At 37.1% G+C, this 23146-nt stretch overlaps 1 protein-coding gene across 1 annotated transcript; it reads right to left on the reverse strand.

Annotated features, from left to right (window-relative positions):
* Nucleotides 1–356: 356 nt before the first annotated feature.
* Nucleotides 357–22145, reverse strand: LOC121862180 (gametogenetin-binding protein 2-like). The gene is made up of 12 exons (XM_042360257.1): nucleotides 22061–22145; nucleotides 21649–21927; nucleotides 15020–15216; nucleotides 11231–11374; nucleotides 9603–9840; nucleotides 8264–8448; nucleotides 7671–7842; nucleotides 6659–6811; nucleotides 5801–5905; nucleotides 3162–3503; nucleotides 2160–2429; nucleotides 357–856 (listed from the first exon to the last, which is right to left on the reverse strand). Exons 2-12 carry the CDS (start codon nucleotides 21736–21738, stop codon nucleotides 602–604), a joined length of 2151 nt encoding a protein of 716 aa, XP_042216191.1. The 5' UTR covers nucleotides 21739–21927; nucleotides 22061–22145; the 3' UTR covers nucleotides 357–601.
* Nucleotides 22146–23146: the final 1001 nt, after the last annotated feature.

The following is a 23146-nucleotide window of genomic DNA, read 5'->3' on the forward strand; positions in this document are numbered from 1 at the left end:
TATATATATATATATATATATATATATATATATATATATATATATATATATATATATATATATATATATATGTATATATATATATATATATATATATATATATATATATATATATATATATATATATATATATATATATATATATATATATATATATATATATATATATATATATATATATATATATATATATATATATATATATATATATATATATATATATATATAATATAATATAATATATATAGATATATATATATATATATATATATATATATATATATATATATATATATATATATATATATATATATATATATATATATATATATATATATATATATATATATACACCTTCACTATAACTGTTACTGCATTATATCTTTTATATCTTATTATTTTTATTACTGCATTCTTCCTTTGAATCAATATCTTTTATAAATAACAGGGCCAAAGATGTTGAACCTCAGAAACAAAATTAATGACCAGTTGTATAAATTTGCATGAGGGCCATCAGCTCTTCGCTAACACTTAAAATAATACCCACTTCAACCATAATAAGACAGTTAGTGATCTTGTTCTTGGACAAGTTGTGACTGACTTAACGAGGCTTGGTGGCAGTGAGGTGATGCACAGGCAGGGCACTATGAGGAGACTGCATGTGATGGTGACAATGATGACTCGGCCCAGTCACTGATGAGCCTGAGTCAACCCCACAACCCCGATGGCATAACTGCTGAAAGCGTTGCCGTAGAGTCTGCCGCAATTCGGCCCGTTTTTGCTTAACAACTCCTAAACGAGCACGCCAAGCTCGTACTTCTGCCTCGGGAATTTCTTCATCCTCACACCTTGAGTCCTGAATGATACAAAGCAAAATTTACAATATACCTGTAAATTAGAGCAACATAGCCAATCTGGTAGCACTAAAACTCCCAAACCTTGTTATATTTGTGGTCTCTGTTTCACATGGTTGTTAAGCAGGTGAATCCCTGGTATTCATCAATGACCACAGATTACTCTGTGATCTTTTGTGGTGTTATGTTGGAGGATTGTCTGTGTTGGGTAAATGTTGAGCAAGAACCGAGCAGATAAGTTGTAGTGAATAAGGCAGCACTATAATGTAGACTTTAGATTAGCTGCATATTGAATTCATATTGGTTTAGGTAAGAATAACAACCAAAACATACCCTGGTGATATGTGCTCTCATTTCTCTGGGGATAATAGTGTGTGAAATGTGGATATATGGCAAAGGTGTGTTTAGTATGCTGTTCAATTTTAGTCTCGAGATGGAAGAGGTTGGTAAACAGTTGTGTATATATTTGTGGATAGTCATGTTGAGAGGTGTTGATGGGATAAGGCAGTGTGTGTAGGAGTAATGTGATGCATTTTTGTCTTTTGGGTGTGGGGTAGTTCAACCAGAAATTACAGGAATGGGTGGAGTGTTGTGTCCATGATGTCAAAGTGGTCTTGCCTGAGGAGAATTCTTGATTCAGAATGTATGAGGCTTTAGTGCAATCTCTTACCGATTTGAGGCATCGTTTTGGATCTTTTGAGTTTCTGGCTGATGAAGGCAGGTGTTGCGATTGCATAATTTATATTCTGTTATTAATGGTTCTTTTATTAAAAAAAAAAGTTGTTCGATGTTATAAAAGTACTCAGTTTCTATAAAGCTTTGGCAATGATGATACTGATATGTTTGATGGGCAAGTCTGTGTCCAGTATGATACTATCATGTTTTTCTATTGGTGGTTGTTGATTAAATATTGCAATGTCGGGTGGAGGTGAAACAATAATTACTGGAACAAGAGGAGCTCCCAAACCCAGCTGGTAATCCTCAAAACTCTAAAACTATGAGACAAAGGTTCAATTCCATGAGCAGGCAAATTCACAGGGTAATATTGTACTGTGGTGTGCACTGAGCTGCATACCAGCAACATCAATATCTTCTCGAGTATAGGAAACCTAACTTGTCCAAAGGGTTGTCACCCCACAACTTGTGGAAAATGGCATAAAGGATGTTACCTTTTAGTCACAGAAGCATATTACCTGAACATAGGCACTGGACATAATAACAAATTAAAATATAGATACACAACTGTGAGACATCGATATGTATTAATAGATCTACAAGCAGAACACAATCAAAATAAAAACCTACATCTAACATCTGCTGCAAAGACAGAGTAAAAGGCTGCGAGTGGCGTGTGAGTGACGGCGAGAGCGGTGGGTGTAAGTGGTCCCCTTGGTCATCGTCTGGAAGGTCATCTGTGTGGTTGTGGTGGTCATGATGATGGTGGTGGTGGAGAGCATCATCTACATGGTCATCATGATGGTGAGAACACAGACCCTCACCACAAGCTACTTCTGATGAGTCCCTGGAAGAGCCTCCTGACCCCTGGGCTGAGCAATATCCTCCATCTCGGGATCCCTAAATATAAAATGAGTCACTTGAAGGTGATGTTCCCTTGGCTTTGGGCGAATGGATTAGAAACTGTAATAACTCTGCCAAAAATTATTTGAGGAACAATCTTTGCATATACAAATTATTATACTGTACCTATCCTATACCATTATACCAGGTTTTATGAAAATTCTACAAGAACTTAATGGAGGAGTTGACTTTACAAACTTGTGATTACAAATAATGTTATTAGCAATACAGTAAGTGTAATAATCAATGAGTCAATGATGAATAACACTTGTACAGTGCAAATTTTTCCCCTGTATTTGTGCAAGTTTTTCCTGATATAATATGCAGGGTAGCCAGGTAGGTACTGTATATGGAAATTTGTGATAGTGAATGTGGGTCATGTAGGCCTGATGAGCCATGAGGGATTGGGTGGATAAACACTAGTCTAAACCTCTCTTCAGTACAGCACTGCACTCATCAATTTCCAGCCAGTTTTTCTATCCTACGGTATCCTTTTTAAGCATAAGGCACCTCTTTACTACTAGGCTAATTATTATACACCCTTTTACCAAGATATTTGAAAATAATCAGTTATGTTTCAAAAGTGGACTGAGATGGACTGACAGGCACCATCTTAAAAGCCCTCTAATTTCCTTTGGTGGGGCTAAAAAAAATTCTTATACCATACAGTTCTTTGTTTTTTCAAAAATTTTAGCACTGTATTCCAATTAAAAGTAGTGATGCACCTACCTGTGAGCATCTAGACACAAGTGAGTCTGTTGAAGCAGTGCACTCTAGAGGGTGTGGCGAGTTGCAGTGCTGGCGATGGTGATGACTGTGGTGGTGGTCAAGCTGGTGGTGATGGTGATGGTAAGGGTCAGGGCTAGAGTCACAGCTTTCCTTTTCTTCACTGCTCCCACGTTCACTGCCTATATCACTGGCCTCCATACTGCCACATTCACTACTACACCTTGGCATGACTCCTGCTCCATCAGGAGGTATGTGACCATTACCTAGTGCAGCACCTAAGTGAGGACTATTTAGAGGAGGCCCTAAATGAGAACCTCCTCGACAGAAGACTTCACTGCCAACCTGCAGGTACAAATACACAGTGGTAATGTGATCAAAATCAACACGAACTCTAAATTACTTAAACTGACCTTCAAAAAGAAGGAAATATCCACCTCAAAGCAGTTGTCTCTCCACATATACAACCAAGTACAGTATTACACATCTTTCTACATAAACCCCTTGACACACCTTTACTTCTTGGATGTCCATTCCCCTTCCATCTAGAACCGCCTTCACCTAACCATCCAAGTCTTCCAATCCCTCTCCACCATCCTCCACTTTCCATTCTCTCAATATATGCATAATACCTTAGCAATCCAAGTTGGTAAGAAGTCCACCACTCCTTCACTCTCACATCTGATACTATTTACAGTATATTCCTTATTCTTTGTATCTCACTCACCCGACACACATCAGTTTCCACACCATGCATGGACTTATCATGGAGTACCTTGAACATGGTACAAACTGTGCTACTATACAAAGTTACTCAAACTATCCAACCAGGAGCAAACTCGTAACAATGGTTTTAAATTAGACAAATTTAGATTTAGGCGCGAAACAGGTAAACACTTGTTTGGAAATAGAGTAGTGGATGAGTGGAACAAGTTACCAAACATCATCATTAACTCAAATATGCTGGATAGCTTCAAACAAAGGTTGGATGGATATATGAGAGATAGGGGTTGGGTGTAAATGGGATTGCCCAGTATGGGCCAATAGGCCTGCTGCAGTTTCCTCCATTCTTATGGTCTTATGTAGGTATTACCATAATATTTTAATAATGGAGAAAAAATGCCATAAGCCTCTTAAAGCCAGCAGCCCAGAACTGAGTACTTTCCTGCTTCTCTAATACCTTATCATATACTTTTCACCATATCTTCCAAGTACTTAACAGATTGAAAAAGTGACAGAAGCAACACATATGAAAAGAAAAAACTTGAAAGTTTGATATTATCTCATTCTTGCTAGTCTTAGTTAAGTAGGAACTGAGCTAAAGAATGCTGGACTTTTTTCACTCCAGAAGCAGATATTGGGCTGTATTGAACATCATAAGAGGGTGAATTATCCCCAAGCACAAACCCAAAGCCATGATAATAAATGATGTGCAATAAAACAAAATACATGTAGTGGCAACAACTACAGCATTGCACGAAAACTATTCTACAGTAGCTCATGTATTTTCATGGAGCTAAAAACTTTAATTTTGTTTCATGACTTATTTTTGTGTCACTGAAAACTTCATACACGACATAAACTTCATTAATTACGGTGTCATTCTGGTAAATTTTATAAAATGATTACCGGTAAAATATCACGACGAGAAATTATGGCAATTAAAAAAAACAATTAGAAATATGACAAAATTTAAAAATAAAACAATGAGAAATAATGTGATGACTTTCCAACATTAGCATCAAGAGATAAGGATTCCTTTTTCCTATACGTGGTACTGATTACACCACAGGACACTAAACCCTTTTCTCCCATCTATAAACAAACACTTCATTGAACAATGATGAACGAAGGAAGAAAATCCTTAAGTCCACATCCAAATCACTAATATAATAAATGTGCAATAAACTAAACAGTGTACACAAGGCAGTAACTTGGCAACATAATCAAGCCAGGACCAAATGGCAATTTAAGCATTACCACAAAATTACAATGCGTCACGTAACATGAACCGAGCACGCAGATAAAATTGAGCACTTTACAGGAATTATTGTAATGCTCTCAAACACACCCTCTCTACTTCCAATACTCTTCTTTCTCACACATCCACAATCCATGCTTCATACTGTACCATGTTGCTAGTTCAAATATTCCCCTGTACATCACTACCAATGCCTCTTTTGTTACAGGTCTCTCTCTCCACATCTCTCTCAATACACATACCATCTTCTTTCCTTCATTTACTCTATGATTCTCTACATCACTAACTGTTACATTCACTGACATATATGCCTGAGATATTTGAAACACCTCCCCTCCACCATTCTATCTTCACTCAAACTAACATTCCTCTCTCCTGGTCTCCTTCCTCTACTTATTATAATCACTACTTTTGTTTCCATTCCCCATGAAGCTTCTAGTACACTTAAGAACAAAGGGGTGATAGGGAGATGCAAAGTTATTTTGAATGAATAAATAGGGAGGAATATGTACCAAAATACAGAAAAAAGTCAAATCAGGATATAAATAGGGCTCTGAGCACCATATAATGTCAAAATAATTATTTAATTAAGAGTACTGAACTGTGTAAGGTTTTTCTTTTAAATAATTCCTGATGTTAATTTCACGTGACTATGACCTACCTGTTTGTTGGTGGCATTGATGAGAGTTGCACGTTGGCTTGAGCAGGATGATGATGACATGTTTAGTTCACACTCCCGGCATCCACCACCTTCCTCCTCCTCACACTAGAAAATTAAATTAAATTAGCAGAGTAGTCTTAACTCACATTTAGGTACATAAACAGATAAGTACACAATAAAAATATAACAAATTATTCATTTTCTCTTAAAAGTTCTTGGACACTGCCACAAAGGGTAGCTGGAACCAACAACACACACACTCCCTCATTCACTATCAACTGTCTTTTTTAACTGCCTTACTTGTCATGCAAAGTCACTAAGATGTCGCCAACAATATTTACACCCTGTCAGAAATCTTGTTGCTGCTGCCTTTATTGCACTGCTTAATTCCCCATGGACTCAGCAGCCTTCAGGATGCCATTAACTTCCAAATTGCAAAGGTTATGTTAATGGTGTCTGTTTTGTGTTATGAATGGTTAGGAAGCTATTAGGTGGTGTGTGGTGTACTATACAAAGCTTAACTGAATTTGGGGCAGAAAATATTAGCAGTCATGTCAAGAAAATATGCTGGCCAACCAAAAGCCTCTTTTTTATAACATTTCGATTTCAGGTGAGAATTGGGGGTTTTGTTTTACTCCTGGATATTGTATTATTTTACTCTTACTACAATATAATATAAAATTAAGTTAATCAATTCCATAAATACTATTTAAATCTGTAAATGACACTTGGCTCCCCGAGAAGTTCCTCTCTAGGGAGGTGGTGACAGCACAGGTGATACAAGACTGCCAAGCACGATATATTTCTTTTGTTCTCTGTTCCCGTAATCCCTTCCCCAGTTCTCTCCTTACTACTTACCAGACAAGTGTTCTCCTTGCCTTCTTCATTCTTCTTGTTCTTCTTTTTCTTCTTCTTCTTTTCTTTCTTGGCTTTTTCTCTGAGTTCTTGTCTTTGCAGTTCCTCACACAACATCTCAAACTTAGAGTAGCCCTGCTTGTCCTCCACATACAGCTGAAGGTAAAATGACAAACACTTGATACAACAAAGTATAGAGTAGCTTTGCCTTTCCTCCACAAACAACAAGTATGACAACAATACAAATACAAAAGATCCAAATTATTGTAACCGATTTCTGCACTACCTGTAAGTATTCATTCCTCTTTTCACATCCTTCTTTTTCCTATCTTTAATAAACCAAATCAATTTCACCTAATATACATAGTAAACTTCTTTAAATACTGATAACAATAGAGACAATGCTACTATATTTATTTGAGGTATTACCATAATGACAAAATAATAATAATAAATATGCAATAAATTTTAAAGTTAGCGATTTAACCCACTGATTCCTTCTTATGCAAAGTTCAGATAACAATGGTCTTCAATGCTGAAATTTTAACAAAGTTTCTATGATTGCTTCTGAGAATTCCAACTGACTTTTTCGACACATGCCTCAACACCTATCATAACGTCGTCAAACTATACTTTAAATGAAAACTTTGACTGATCCTCCATCCTGGCTAGAGTAAACCATACACTAAGCTCTCATAGAGCAGCAGCTGAATGAATAGCCAGAGCACTTGCCTCCTGTCCCAAGGGTTGATGGTTCAATCCCAGTACATCCAACTGAACTTGAGTACAGTACCTACCTATATAAGTTGGGAAATGGAGGTGGTCAAGTGTAGTGCCGACAATGCAGCCTCCTTGTTTATTGTATCCAGAATGTCCTTAACAGGCAGCCAGGTCTGTGAAACCTACTTTCAATATAAGCTGGGCTCTAAATATGGCTAGAAGCTCTTTAACTTCAAGGAAACGAGACCCAACTGGACCCCAAGCACAAAGACAAAAATTTCTAGCCAAGTCTTACCTCAAAATTTCTTTTAAGAGTATCCAGTGCGACATGGAAGAGGATGTCCCAAGTTTGTTCTTCTTCGCGCATTCGTGTATGGATTCGCTGAAGTCGTTCATACAAAAACAGTCCTAAGCAAGTCAACACCTCCTCTTGGGCAATTTCTAATGTCTTTGCATGTCGTTCACGTCTGGTGGGAGAGCATATTTAAAATTATATTAGATGATGGAAATAACTCCCATTTAAAGGCAACCTGACAATTAAGATTATTATGAATCGAGAATGTTATGAAACTCTAAATAACGAGATCGGTGATTCCCTTTCTATACTTTTTTGTGTATATTGATAATATAAAGAAATGTGTGTGAGTGTGAAGTGCTCCAACTTGTTGTTTCAGCCATACACCAGCTGATAGGTAATAAAGTACTTGTTCTTTGAAGTGAGGGACATCAATTAAAAAAGTATCATGTGCAGGATGTTTAAGAGTAAGTAAAGCCACGATTAAGATAAGAAAATTTGTCAGTTCATGAGTGAAAGTGTAAAAATTAATGAATTCTACAAAAAAAACTCTAACTTGGAATAAAGAAGGTTAAGAAAAACACAATCCTCACCTTCCTTGTAGCTCAGGTTCTGCCCTCGTGATGATATGGGTGATATAGTCGGTGTCAGCAGGCACATGAATGTGTCTCTTGGCTTCACACCGACGAATTCCTGCATACAGGGAGGCAACATACCCCTTTTCCTTGGCTGGATCTATAGTGATGTGGCCAACTAGGATATCAAATGCTCTATGTACCTAAAATGTAAGTCACTTATATTAATAGTAATGGCCAAAGTAAATAAATGTTAAATATGTTAATAACTTGCTTTGCACGAGTTCTCAACACAGCAGGAATTATCTTTTCCCATAAAAAAATTTGCACTGTAAAGGGGAAGTTCATAGCTGCACAGAATAAGTGGTCAGGCAAAATTAAGTGCAAGCCAGCATTATGGGAAGTATTGTGAGAGCACAAGTACTAGATGTACAACATACACCCTCAGCATCTACAGTCCCCACATAGTGTTTACAACATCAATTGGTCTCTCACTTGCCAATATGACTGATCATGTACTATTTTACAAACACTTTACTTACTGTACTGTTCTTATGACACTGCCCAAACATCCTATCATTATTCCTCCTTCGTGTGATCCCCCCTAGCAAGAAACTCAAAATGGTATTTATACTGGAATCAAAGTTACTTGTGCCAACCCACTTTTACATTGGAAACGGAGTACCTTCTTAGCTGGCAAAGCAGGATTGCTATTCCAAGGTAATCAAACATTACCCACCTACCTCAGAAGTAAATGCATGTCTAGGAACAACACAGGAACCATCAACAAGTAAAAATTGTATTTAATCCTCACGTTTACTGATACTACAGTATAAACGCGACCCTGGTCCCTAATATTCTTGGATAATGAGGAGTGTACATCAGAAAATACGTGGTGAAAGTTGCTAGCTGGTGAACACATTTACATTATAATTCTTATGGGGAAAATTCCCATAATATTCTCAAGTTTGTTATTTGTAATGATTTATGACTTTTAGGAATGCTTCCGTTGCAATAAGGGGTACTCCTGTATATACAGCCCCCCCCCCCTCCCCCCAAAGTTCGTGAATTTTTATTTCGCGGTCCTCTATTATTAGTGGATGACACCCTGGATGCACCCAAGAATGTCTGTGGGTAGTTTTAAAGTTGCTGGCATTTTCGCAGCTGGGACGGGGAGCCATTCGTTTTAGAGGCAGTAATTTCGTTTACCTGTACTATTGTAAATATATGTGTGTGTGTGTGTGTGTAGACACACACACAAAACACATACAAATTAATAATAATTGGAAAATCCTCTCAAATAATCAGAAACAAATTCATTAAAAATATGACTACCCTCAAGTAGTGGTTACGTCACCTTGTTCTTGCACTCCTGGCAGAATCTATGCTTGCGGAGGTAGTTGTCCAGTGTGGTCAAAAGGTGATCGGCACAAACAAGTGTGACAGTGTCACGGCACGTGGTGTCCATCACTTCCCACACGTCCCGCCACGATCGCCCACCAGGACGGCATCTCACACCCTCCATGGAGTGAAGCACACACCGTCCAGACTTCTTCAACTTTGGGATGTTATCTAGCACTACACTAAGAGCTAACCTGCAAATAAAGAAAAGAAAAAATCATAACTTACATCTTACCATTCAAATGTTGCAGCACTTAGTGGTGGTGATCCATGTGTAGCAGTACCTAGTGATGGTCATCCATGGCATCTTAGTGAACTTGACCACATGTGTGAACCTTCTTTTGTAGCTCAATCTTTTACCCACACAACACCTTAAGTATACAACTATAGTAGTTACTGGTCTCCCAGAAGTAGCTGGACTCATTTGAGACATTTAAAACACATTGCAAGGGTTTCTTTTTTTGAGGGCAAGTGAACCTGCTGATCTTGTAGTAAACAAATATTACGTAGAGTAAACACACATTACATAATTTAGTCACAGTGCTGTTGTAGTTATAATGTTTTAATATTCTACCTTTCTTGAAGGCTTCTTATTTTTCTGTATATTGAGTACTAGTGGATTTTTCTCCACCTAAAAACAACTGATTTTTTAGAAAGAAAGCACACCATCAATCAAGTACAATAAATGTGACAGCTTCCAACTGTGTGATGCCATGTAGTTTAGTATATGGTCATCCATTTTGACTTTCATATCACTTACTGATCCATCCAAGATGACATCAAATAACCTGGTTGACATCACACACACACCTTATGAACTCCTCCAACTTATTTCAAACCAATCATTCAAGTCACTATTAATTCATACTCACATACTCTTCCCATATCATAAGCTCGACAGCCTCCACATACCTAACACAAGGCCAACACTCCCATGGTACAAACATGATGATTTTATGTTTTAAGATCAAATAATTAAGTGTATAGTATACAATTTTCAGCATCAGACATTAGCAGTGTAAACCTTACATTTTTTTTTTCCTAACAGTAACTGGAAACACAAGCAGCTGTGCTTGCACAGTAGATGGCAGTTTAACTGCTGGCTGCTGAACAATGAGAAGACAGAAGAAAGTCTAGCCACTCTTTGTACCAAAATTCTCCCAATACCTGTCTCCTACCACACGACAATGTTTGAAGTTGAATCAGATATCTCCAGAAAAAATAATAAAATTAGTAAGGTTATTTGTAGCTGATTTTATGGTTTTAAAATAGGATAGGTATAAAAGTCACTAGTGCCAGACTCCTGAGTGCTTAAGAGAATTAACAGTGGTGACACCTGAACCTTCTGATGCTGTTTAAGATTTACATTAGTTGGACTATTCTTGCACATGAAGTCTTATCCAGTATAAACAACACACTACAGTACTATATCAGAAAATTCAGGTTTCATCATTTTTAAATAAGACTTATTTCTGTAAGAGGTTTGGTACCTGTAGTAACTTTCACAGCCGACCTATTCAAAGCCAAGACCATGACAAGCAGCAGGTTAATTACAGCAGAAGGAGACACACAAGAAGCACTCACCCGTGGTCACTAAATAAGGCCCCTAATGACCTTGCTTGAAGGGCATACTTGCGAAGAACAGTGAGAAACCCATTGCTAGTGATTATCAGTGGCTCCAGCGCAGGGTGGCCCGAGTCCTTCAGTTGGTTAAAGAGTCGTTCCACACTGTCAACAGGTGTCTCATTAGTATAATAACATGCCAGTTAATTTATATTAATCGAACATAACTGACTGAAAATACAACAGCCATTAACTGATAAATGTTGAACACCTTCATTTAAAAGATTCATTGGAAATAAACAAGCAAAATTAAAACTCAAGCAAGAACCACAAATAAAATCCTAGACATAATAGCACACATGACAAGGAAGTTCAAGAGGGAAAGAAGAATTAGAAAAATAAATAAGTTTAAGATAATAGAATGATAAGCTTTATTGTTTACAAATTATCTACAACTAAATCTTTTATGAATCTAACACTACATTTATACCTCAAATAATGGCTCAGGCTGCTGAAAAGACCTTGAGCTTGCGTAATACTGTGCCATACACAAACAGTTGCCATAAATAATAGGTTACACATATATAATTCTCTTCATTTTACTGCAAGCTCTTTCTTATGTTGCAAGGTGGCCAATACCATGAACAATACACACTCCCTTCTTCACTCACCTTCCACAACACGGTCACACCACAGTATACAGTAATATCTCCGTTAACCGGAATCCTTCACACACCAGAACTTTCCGATAGCCGGAATTAAAAGTTTCTTGGAAAATCACTCCCAAAGCCGGAATTTTCCAGAAAATTTTGGCTTTGGGAACGATTTTCCAGAAAAATTTGGAAAAAATTTCCTGATACCCAGAAAATACCAGGATAGGGGAGTTTCCAAGGTTTGAAAAATGAAAATCAGGTGCATTTTCCGGAAATTCTGAGAAAATTTTTCCGGTATCCGGAAAATTCTGGGGATGGGGGATATTTTTCCTGGTTCGAGAGATGATGTAATGGGCAATTTCTGGAACTTTGAGAAAAATTTTCCGTTACAGTAACGAGAAAATTCCGTGGACGAGGGATTTTTTCCGGCTATGAGAGTCATCTCGTTACCCAGAAATCTCTCATTCCTGGAAGTGCTCTACACCAATTGTTCTGGCTAATGGAGATATCACTGTATTCTTCTGGTTAACCCTTGTTGCTTCACACATCACAAATCCATCTTCATAAAGCTCTCACCCCCCATCCCCCCTGTTATACACACAGACACCAGTGACCAAAATACTAAGTTTTATTTCAGAGAATTGGAAGTTCAGATTTATTTGAAATAATGAGGAAATGCCATTCCACCTACCAAAAAATTAAGGGATTTTATTTACCTGATGACTTATTTTTTATTTTCATTTACTGTATTTTGTCATTCTAATTCTTCTTTTCTCTTATATCAAGTGATTTTAGATGTACAGGGTATTGTTCTGTAAGTACAGCATGCACATAGGGTATGAATTTCGACTTGCATACATTTTTTACTTAAGAACGTCTCCAGGAACGCAACTCGTTTGTAACCCGGTAATTGCCCTGTACATGATATATAATAACTCATGGTGAAAACAGAATTGAGATAATTCAACTGGTGTTCTTTTGACAGTTTTTTTTTTACATATAATTATGCAGTGTGAGCAACGGGTGTAAAAACTTCAAAAGACAGGATTACAGTTTTATTCACAGCTAATGCAAGTGGAGATTTCTTGATGAAACCCCTGGTTGTTAACCGTGTTGCCCATCCTAGAGCCTACCATCGTGCCAATATGCCGCAGTTCAATGTTTATTGGACGTCTATTAAGAAAGCTTGGGTTACAATGTCTTTCTGCACCGATTGGTTTGACAAGCACTTTGTTCCTAATGCCCAACAGTACTGCTGGAGGAAGAACATTGACTTCAAAGTGATCCTGGTGATGGATAATGCTCCTGGACACTCTAAGTTTCTCATTGGACGCCACCCTAATGTACAAGTTATCTTCCTTCCTCCTAACACCACATCGCTTCTGCAGCCACTTGACCACGAATTCATCAGTAATGTTAAACTGTTCTATCAGTCATTCTATAAAGACATTTGTCAGCAGACTCATTAGTTGAGTTACAACAAATCGAGGCAGAACTCTGAGTGACCAGGCTCTACCAGCTAACCAGGAGGAGGAGGAGGAGGAGATGGTAGACAACCTGACTCCTGGCACCTCACCTCCCCACAATCATAAAGTGTTATCAGTCTGTGAATTTTGGAAGAAATATATTATTAAAAATGCAGTGGACAGAACTGTTGAGGCATGGCGTAAGATTAATGTTGCAACAGTACTACACGCATGGAAGTCTTTGTTCGCTAACTCCGAGATAAGTGGGGCAGAACAGACCGTGGCAAGCGGAGAGAGCCAGTCCGTGGCGGCAACACTAATGGACACAGTGGAGGCAGCGCGCTCAGTCCCAGCACCGGGATTTTCAGATGTTCAGGTGGAAGATTTGCAAGAAATCGTTGGTCAACATCAACAGCAACCAACAACTAAAGATATGTTGGAGAAGGATGAAGAACAAGAAGTCCATCAACCAACACAAGAGGATTATGTTAAGCCTGGTGAACCTACAGCACGCCAGCTGAGTGAGTTGCTCACAAACATCGCACGTCTCAGTGAACAGCTAAAAGAATACGATACCAGGCCTCATCCTTGGAACCTAACATGCTCTGCCCTTGTTAAGGGTATGGAGGAATATAAGGCCTTGTACATGCCCTTATTACTCGCTACCTGTGCAAGGCCCAGCCTGTTAATGCCTTGACAATCATCGCTTTAGGAGGTGATGATGGCACCACCAATGATGATAGTGAATTGTTGGGCAACTTCCTGGTGGAAGAGCTGCCTCAAGACTTTGAGGGATTTGATGCTGAGGTTAGAGGAGGTGTAGATGAGGGAGCAGGGAGGAAGCAGTAACCAGCCCTCCCTGCCTCGGAACCCATCAACCAGCCCCGTCAAGCATTTCACTGACTCCATCAAGATAAATTATTCTACAGTATGAGTGTATATAAATATTGTTATCAACAATATGTACAATATAACATGCATGAATACATTACTGTAATGTCATTTTCTTGGTGGGTTGTAGGTCATTACAGGGGGGTTTGGGTGACACCACAGAACTGATTAGGCTTATTTATATGTATTTCAATGTCACTCGTTTTGCGATTTTAACTTTCGAGACGGTAAAACCGGTACCAATTAGTCGCGAATTATGAGATCCTACTGTACATGTATATGTATTGTACAAGTTATAAAGTAATTAGTTGAAATGCAAATTCACACGATATATTAACCCCTTGCATATGGGTTCCCTCTGAGCTGAATAAAATCATATGGAGTTAGCCAAATAAAATATTAAAAGTCGTGTCCCTATAGTGAAGGGGTTAAATGTTGCAGAAAGGTAAATGGTCTTAAAATCCTGGCCAAATCCCCACTACTCAAGTTACTGAACTCAATAACTGCTCTTACAAATATGAGTCCAGATATTACTACCATCTCTCATCACTCAACATTTGTCATCACATACAACTATCATCGCCCCTTACGAGTGTACAGGTACTGCACATATTATTAATCCTCATCACTTATATTTATAGTAACATGCACTACACAAACATAACCTTTGTCAGATCTCATAATTGCTGTAAAGTACAAGACAAACAGGATCAATCACAGCTGTCAATTCCCAGTCTGGCAAAAGCTTTCAAATCGGGACTGACCGGGAGTTGGCGATGTACTACAGTCTATGAACTAACCTTCTCCGACAGCCAACACACGCCACCGTCTGAGCCAGCCTTGTGAACAACACTTTCGAAGGAACCATCAGAGCAGCTACAACTTCATCCTTGCTCAGAGCATTGTACTGTCTTGTGAAGGATTCATCACATCGCCGTTTTGTTGTGCCTCCGGTAAATTCACATCCATCACATGACTCTCCGAGCTGCATTGTCATCTGGTAAATGAGCAAGAAAAAAAACTTTTACAATAAAATAAATTAATAAAGTATAAATACAATGTACAGTAACCACACTAAAGAATATTATCAATACCTGTACAACTAATGACATCTTTTACTTGTTAGTTTTAATATTTTATTTAAATTAAAGAAAAAACATCATGATCTGCTTCACTAAAGAACATCTTGCAATGTCAGATTAGATGTACAGTATTGTATACTGTACTGTACAGTATATAGTACAGTACCTCAATTCACGATAGGATTATGTTGATGCAAACCTTATTGTAAACCAGGACTTAAGGTAAAAGTGTTCAGTGTATGTCGAGATGATGATGTTTTTGTTTTGGAGGGAAAAAGCAGTGTGACATCCAGGGGGTTGAGGTGTTTCTCTGTTTATTTTCATGTTACTGGTGAGTCAAGGTATTCAGTCCATGTTTATACTGATTCAGAGAAACCCTAAGTATTAAGGATTTTATGTGAAGGATGTAATGGATAATTATCTAGTCCGCCATGAAGATATGAGATATGTTCCTAAGTTTTCAGGGCGAGAGAACTTTTGTGTGTAGTACATATTTACAGTTCTGTTTGTCGGTAGGTGCTGTACTCACCCCTGGGTGATCTAAAGGATTACGTTAAGGAAGAAATAAAGGAAATGTGACTTGAGCGACCTTTCTCTTACTATTGACTTTAGCTACTGTGACCAGGTTAACTTCCCGGGCTACACATGTCAGCATCACCTGTCATCTCAGGTCATCGTCAAAGAGAATGACAAAGTCTTGCAGAGCCTGTTATCCCCTCCCCTACCTGAGACCTAACAGTGAGGTTAGCTAGAAGCAGTATTTTTCAACTCAGGCCATTATTAATCCCCTCCTCAGAGATGTGATAGCTCGTGAAATTGGGGTCAACCTGCTTCTGGTCACAAAGGTTGAAACAAAAATGTAGGGTGTCATTAATCAGCCTGTCAGTTCATATATAATAAGGCAGTCCTAGCAAGTCACTTCAGTTTTAGAGACACATCAATGTGTGAACTTGTGGATTTATTTCGCTGAAAGACTTTATATTATAAAAGGTAAGAATCATTCAAATTAATTGTGTAAAAAGGATTATGCTTTCTAAAACAATATAAAGAATTTAGTATTTTGTTATGATTACGTCCAGAGGCACATTTCAATAAGTCTCGCTAGTCATCCCCCCCCCCCCCTTCAATCACAATATATCTCTGTCAATGTACACATCCACTTCAACATTCTCATTTCAGCTCACTCGAGCTTGTTTATGTCTTCCTCTTTAACTGCCATACAACATCACACTCCTCGTGCCAATCTCATACGTTCGTCTTTTCACACGAAGGGAAGGGCCTTTTGCCGTCCTCCAGCCACTTCTGACTCTTGCAGCTAAACAGGCCTTCAGCACCCCCACTAGCACTGATCATGTTACCCAGGTAACAGAACTCATCGACACAGTCCTGGGAAATATCCCCATGTTCAGTTTCTCCAGCCGTACTGTGGGCACATGGGTACCTGTACAATGTACAGGTACCCATGTGCCCATTTTCTGTATGTACAGTGTACATACAGAAAATCAGCAACATCATGCAGTTTGTTATCTACTCCACTGCAACTCTAGTGTAACCACGTTCCACATTCATTGTACATTATGGAGTTGCTGACAAGCCCTTTCTTTGATGACAGCATATGGTCACTTCCACCATGGGTCCCTCTCTCCCATACCACTAATCAGTATTTTTGTTTTTATCACATTCAATCTCAGGCCCTTCCATCCAACCCATTTCTTGAATTTCTCCACTGCCTCTTTAATACACTATCTGCAATCAGCACTAAGTCATCAGCATACAACAACCCCAAGGGCAGGCCAGTCCTAAAGTCCCATAAACCAGTGATACCTCCAGCACCATAACAACAGTTGGGGGTTCAAGAAGACCCCTAATCCAAACACAAAAATTTGATTCTACAAAAAATGGGGCAAATTTTCGAAATAAAAATTGTGATATTGTATAAATATATTGTACAAAGACATTTTTTTGTAAAACAATTCATATGATTTGTCTTGGTACACATCTGGGCCCGGATACTTAAAACTCCTCGTAAGTTACACACTCGGCGATCTTGTAACTGAGTTATGGTATTCAAACTTACAAACTACTAATAATATTGTATATCCCTCATATTCAAAACTATTTTGCAATGTTGTTAGGGTACTGTAACTCAAATGTAAACACTGAGAGTGCGTCTTCCTGCTGGCCGGTCATCCAATCACAGATTCATCCAGAGGGAAAATTGTGAGGGTTACCCCACCACCATACTACCATGTTAAATAAGTAATCCTCCACTATTCTGTTTTGATATACAGGTATGTGCCATCTAGCGATCATTCACTTAGCGATAATTCAAATTCTGTTTAGTAGCAGTAGTTTGCGAGTGAAATGGGCCCCAATCCGACTAGGCTCCAATATGACCTAACAATAATAAATAAACTTAATGAATGTCACTGTTTGTTTGGTAAAAGCCATCATGGACAACAAATGAATAACTAACAAGACACATTGTGGAAATTAAGTGAAACACTTGCAAACTGGATTTCCTTTCTACGAGCAAATTAGTGTACAGGTATAGGTAGATTTATCGGGGTACTGTACTGTGATAGCTGCTTGCCTCTCATCACTAAGATCCAGTAAATAGTGAAGAGGATAAACAAGACAAACGGTGTACCAAGGAAAGGTCTGGTAACTCCGATCCCCCTCGCAGATGGTCATGCATATACAGTACGGTACAGTCCTGTACATACTGTTTCTTTCAAAGTCATTTTAAAAGGACACATCTCATGCCAAATAGATATAAATTTATCAAATATGATTCATTTTAAGTGCAAAATAGATGAATATTTACCTAATTTAATATCCAACAGGAATTCTGGTAAAATAACTACAGCACACTATTTCCTTACTTAATTTACTTAAGTTGTAGAATATGGGTGCCATCTTCTTATGGCCAAAAATATTTTCACTCGATAGTGAAAATATTTTTTCTTTATTTGCACCCGTATATATATATATATATATATATATATATATATATACAGTGACCCCTCGGTTAACGAACTCAATCCGTTCCAGAAGGTCGTTCGTTAACCGAAAAGTTCGTTAACCGAAACCATTGTTTCAATGGGTTTTTGGGTAATTGGTTCCAGCTCACCGAAAATTTCCTTAATTCAACAAAAATGGTAGAAAAGTTCACTTACTTTGAGGTGTGTATGTAGAAGGCTCCTGGATGATGATGATGATGGGAATAAGAATGGGGGTGGAGAAGGAAGAAGAGAAGGCATTGGGGTGGAAGAGAAGTCACCCCATGGCACCATTTCACCCATAAAATTTTAGTTCTCTTGGTGTATTTCAAGATTATTTTCTTTAAATCAACACTGCACTGCATTATATATTGTCAATATGTAAAATATATTTCAAAATGACCAATAATTTGCTTGGAAACACAGAAAAAAAGCGTTTAGTTGAAGAGAGTCTCAAGCAAGATGTTACCTCCACTGAAAACAGAGAGAGACTAACACCTGTCTGGTGTGTTAACAGGCTGGATGGCACGCCAGAAACTAGTTTCTTTACCATCAATTATGTTCAGTAATTGTTAAAATGACTAAAAAAAGTTAATATTAAACTTTTAAAATTATTGAATAGTATAAACTTCTTGATATTTACTAAAATAGTAAGGAATTTAAGCCCTAAAACCGATTACTGTATTGGCGGACTGATACTAAAGCTGGTTGCCCGGCCAGTGCAAGCGAAAACATGTTGAGGTCGGTTCGTAAGAAATTCGTTAACCGAATTTTTGTTCGTTAACCGAATTGAAGATCCTTATGGAAGGCAGTTCGTTAACCGAAATTTCGTTAATCGGCGTTCATTAAACGAGAACTGTATATATATATATATATATATATATATATATATATATATATATATATATATATATATATATATATATATATATATATATATATATATATATATATATATATATATATATATATATATATATATATATATATATATATATATATATATATATATATATATATATATATATATATATATATATTACATGTAAATCCACAGCGTGGATAAGATAAATCTTGATAAAATCACACGGGAAAATGGAAACAACGGAGTACCTTAGCTTTAGTCTTTATTCAAGACATCTTCAGAGGCAACTGCTCCGAAGATGTCTTGAACAAATCATATATATATATATATATATATATATATATATATATATATATATATATATATATATATATATATATATATATATATATATATATATACACGAACTGTCTCTTAAATTGGGTACGAGTTGACATGTTCTGATGGGTACGATTTGCTTGAGTACGAGTTGTCCAGCATCCCCATATTAAGCAGAAAGAACTTACTTTGACATCTGGTACCTAATCAACCTAAACAAGGAGATAGTGAAACTGTTATCAGCACCAGAGTTTTTTGTCAGTGCAAAATTCTTATAAAATTTGATAATAAGTGTTGAAGTATCGGGTTCAAATATTGGTTTATCTATTTGCACCAGATTTTCGTCATCAAGGGGTGTCAGTGCAAAAATTGGGTGCAAATGCCAAAAATCATTATTTGCACTATCAGCTGCAAATACCCATTTCATCTTCTTATATGGAATATGGTGTATTGAGACAATCTTCCTTCATGTATTCATTTGATGTTTTGAATGCAATCATTGAAAGAAAAAGAAAAGCATGTGTAAACAAAAATAACGAGATCTCCACATAATAACAACAGCACACGCTTGGGTCAGTTACATTAAGTTAGTTTATTTTGTCTCCTGTTGGATCAAACTGGTACGGTATATACTGTACTGTACTTAGTTCCATAGACATGTCATAATGCTTGGGGTAAATTTACAGTTTCAGCCACAACTTCTGTTCGACCAAATTTTTTTGTTTTTCCCATGGTATTTGGTGCGATTCATTTGAATTTGACCTTCATTATCGTTGAAAAGGAGTCATTTTGAACTTATCACCCACCCACACAACCTGACCTAACCAACCAAAGGAACTTGCCTAACCTTACCTAACTTCCTAGCTGTCCCCCACTATAGTAAACAGAAATTAATTATTTTGATATTCTGGTACCAATCAAAGCAACTTTGTTTAAGCATCATGGTGTAATTTTACGAGTCAGTTGTAAACAAACAGGTGACATGCGGTGACTGCAGATTTACGCTAATTTCTTACGTGAATTTAGTGTCTTGGTTAATATCCATTTGCGAAGGAAGTGGTAGTATTAGAAAATTTAACCCTATTGACAAGATATGACTAATGGTAAACAAAAAATTGCTCTAACCGAGTTGGGGCTGAAACTGTAATAATACCAAGTTCGGCAACCAGATACTGTTACAAAAAATACTAAGAGATGGAATCTCCGGTGATCAGTAGCAAATAACGTGCATGGTACTGTACATTGATGGCTGGGCGTAACACTTGCAGTATCTCTACTGTTGAGTGTAAACACCCATTCTGTATTTAAATTCAATGCATCAAAACTAGGCTGAGGCTAATTACATGGACAAATCTCATCATGCTATCTCTAGCAACAGCCGAGAATTGGATGATTCTCGAGAAACCTAACCTAACCTCGAGTAAGAGCTATGAAGAGCATAACTTCTCAGCCTTCACAAAACATGACGAGATTTGTCTGTACAATTAGCCGCAGTATCAAAACAACATTATGGTAAAATTCCCATGTATAAATATTTGTTAATAAACATAACTTTTCCTACCGTAAAACTGTACCTTAATCATTAACCTAGAATTTGAGTAATGTCTAAGTTAGGTTAAACTCTCGCTAAATCCAGAAATACCTCAGAGATGGCTTACTTCTGTTCATCAGAGAATGCAAAGGCAATGACCTACTTTTGAACAAGTCAAATGGATTCTAACATTAGTCATTTGGTAAACCTGCTCAATATTTTTATATCAATTTCAATGTTGTAAGTTAATTCATAAGTTTTGGCTCAATTTGGCAATATAATATTAATATCATACAGAAAGATATACAAATTAATAACGTTACCAGAAACATACAAACATAACCTCATTTAAATTTAGACTACTTATGTTTCCTTGGGGCAGCTCATACTTATGAATGGTAAATGCACTTTAATAGCAGCACACAGAAACATCTGAAAGTAAATAAAACATTACAAAACTGATTAATTAAGGTCAGCAATTTTTTTCCATCAGTTGTGTCCTTCCGTGTGTTGATTTGATGTGTCAGTGACATTTCACTTCCAGCAGCATCACCGGGGCCGCCATTAACCATCATGTGAGGCTGTGGTTTAATTACTGACACTACAGGAATGATTGTACTGCCATACTTACTATTTTGTTATCATATACAGAGAGGGGAAGTTGTAGTCTTCCCAGCCTGACTTCCTCCTGGTCGTCGTAAACACCCACCAACTTAGCCATTTTGACCTTATTTCCGTAACTTTGGGAACAAAACTTAAATGACTTCCTTCACCAGGGGCCCCCCGTGTCACCAGTGATCACATACGTCCCTCCTTGGGTTTAAGGATGAGTAATTCTCACAAGAGTGTTGGTGGAGTGTCTTTACTTGCTGTTTCACATTGGTTTGGTTGATGGCAACTGTCCGAATATCTTCACAACATGGAAAAAATATATATCTATTATGTTCACTTGATTCTTGAAGAAACCGTTAAAAGCTTCAAGTAAATATAATAATCATTAAACTTTATATCACTGCAATGTATGATTATTTGTCAAAGTAAACCTTCAATTTGAGAATTTATGATGATGTAGGATGTTAATCGGACGAGGGATTGAGACCGGTTGTGAGCATGCGCAGTAGAGATGTGGTTCATGCTCCATGGAGGGATCGAAATTTAATATTTACTACGATTCTAGAACTGTTTATAAATTCTAACTAATACTAATTACAAAATATTATTTATTAAACAGATATGTCATAGTAAAACTACTATGCAGCTATATCTCCATAAACGTTTTCATATCCTGAACAGATATTTTTCCTAAATCTCTTTAACTTTTTGTCACTTTATATATTTTCTAAATTATTCAGATTTTTCTCATGTCTTCACGAAAAAAGTACCTTCGCTAAGGATTGTAGAATTATTTTCATTTATAAATCAATAATTTTTGATCACACTCTTAAGCGATACTTGATTTATGGATCTCACTTATCCGGCGCGGAAATAAATCTTGTCATTTGTCATAGCCGCACTGATTGTCTCTTTAAGAGCATAACAATACAATAAAACATAATAAACACGATGACATAATAAATAATCCATCAACCTGTTAAGAACCGGAAATATAATATGTGACACATTTTCTTTAAAATAAATACAAAATTATATGACTAATGTGACAAATATTATGTTATGTTAAGCATGATGGATTGTGAATTACACCAGTGAGTGTGTCAGGTATATCACACTCAGGCAACATGTAATGAAAATATTAATAAATAAAACTACACTGAACAGAATTTGCGTCCTGCAAGACAAATATTTGGAAATATTTCTACACACGGATGGTAAACTTAGTGTAAAGAACATATCTATCAGCTCAAGCCGTGGAAACGAGAACAATATTACAGGGCTTCAGTGACGCCCTTAATAATATGAATACAAAAACAATGGAGGGATCCTACACAGGCTACTGGCCTCCTTTCCTCGGCATGGCCATTAGGTCAGCGTCTACCACCTTAGATGGAACACGTCGTTCCAAAGAACTTACAAATCCTTGTTAGCTTATTATAAAAGTGTTAGGCAAAGTATAGGACCCTTACGTCCTTTGTTGCTATATTTGTTAATTTATGTTTTACAACTGTCAA

Source organism: Homarus americanus, unplaced genomic scaffold (genome assembly GCF_018991925.1).
Source record: "Homarus americanus isolate GMGI-L3 unplaced genomic scaffold, GMGI_Hamer_2.0 scaffold25013, whole genome shotgun sequence".
Classification (NCBI taxonomy): domain Eukaryota; kingdom Metazoa; phylum Arthropoda; class Malacostraca; order Decapoda; family Nephropidae; genus Homarus; species Homarus americanus.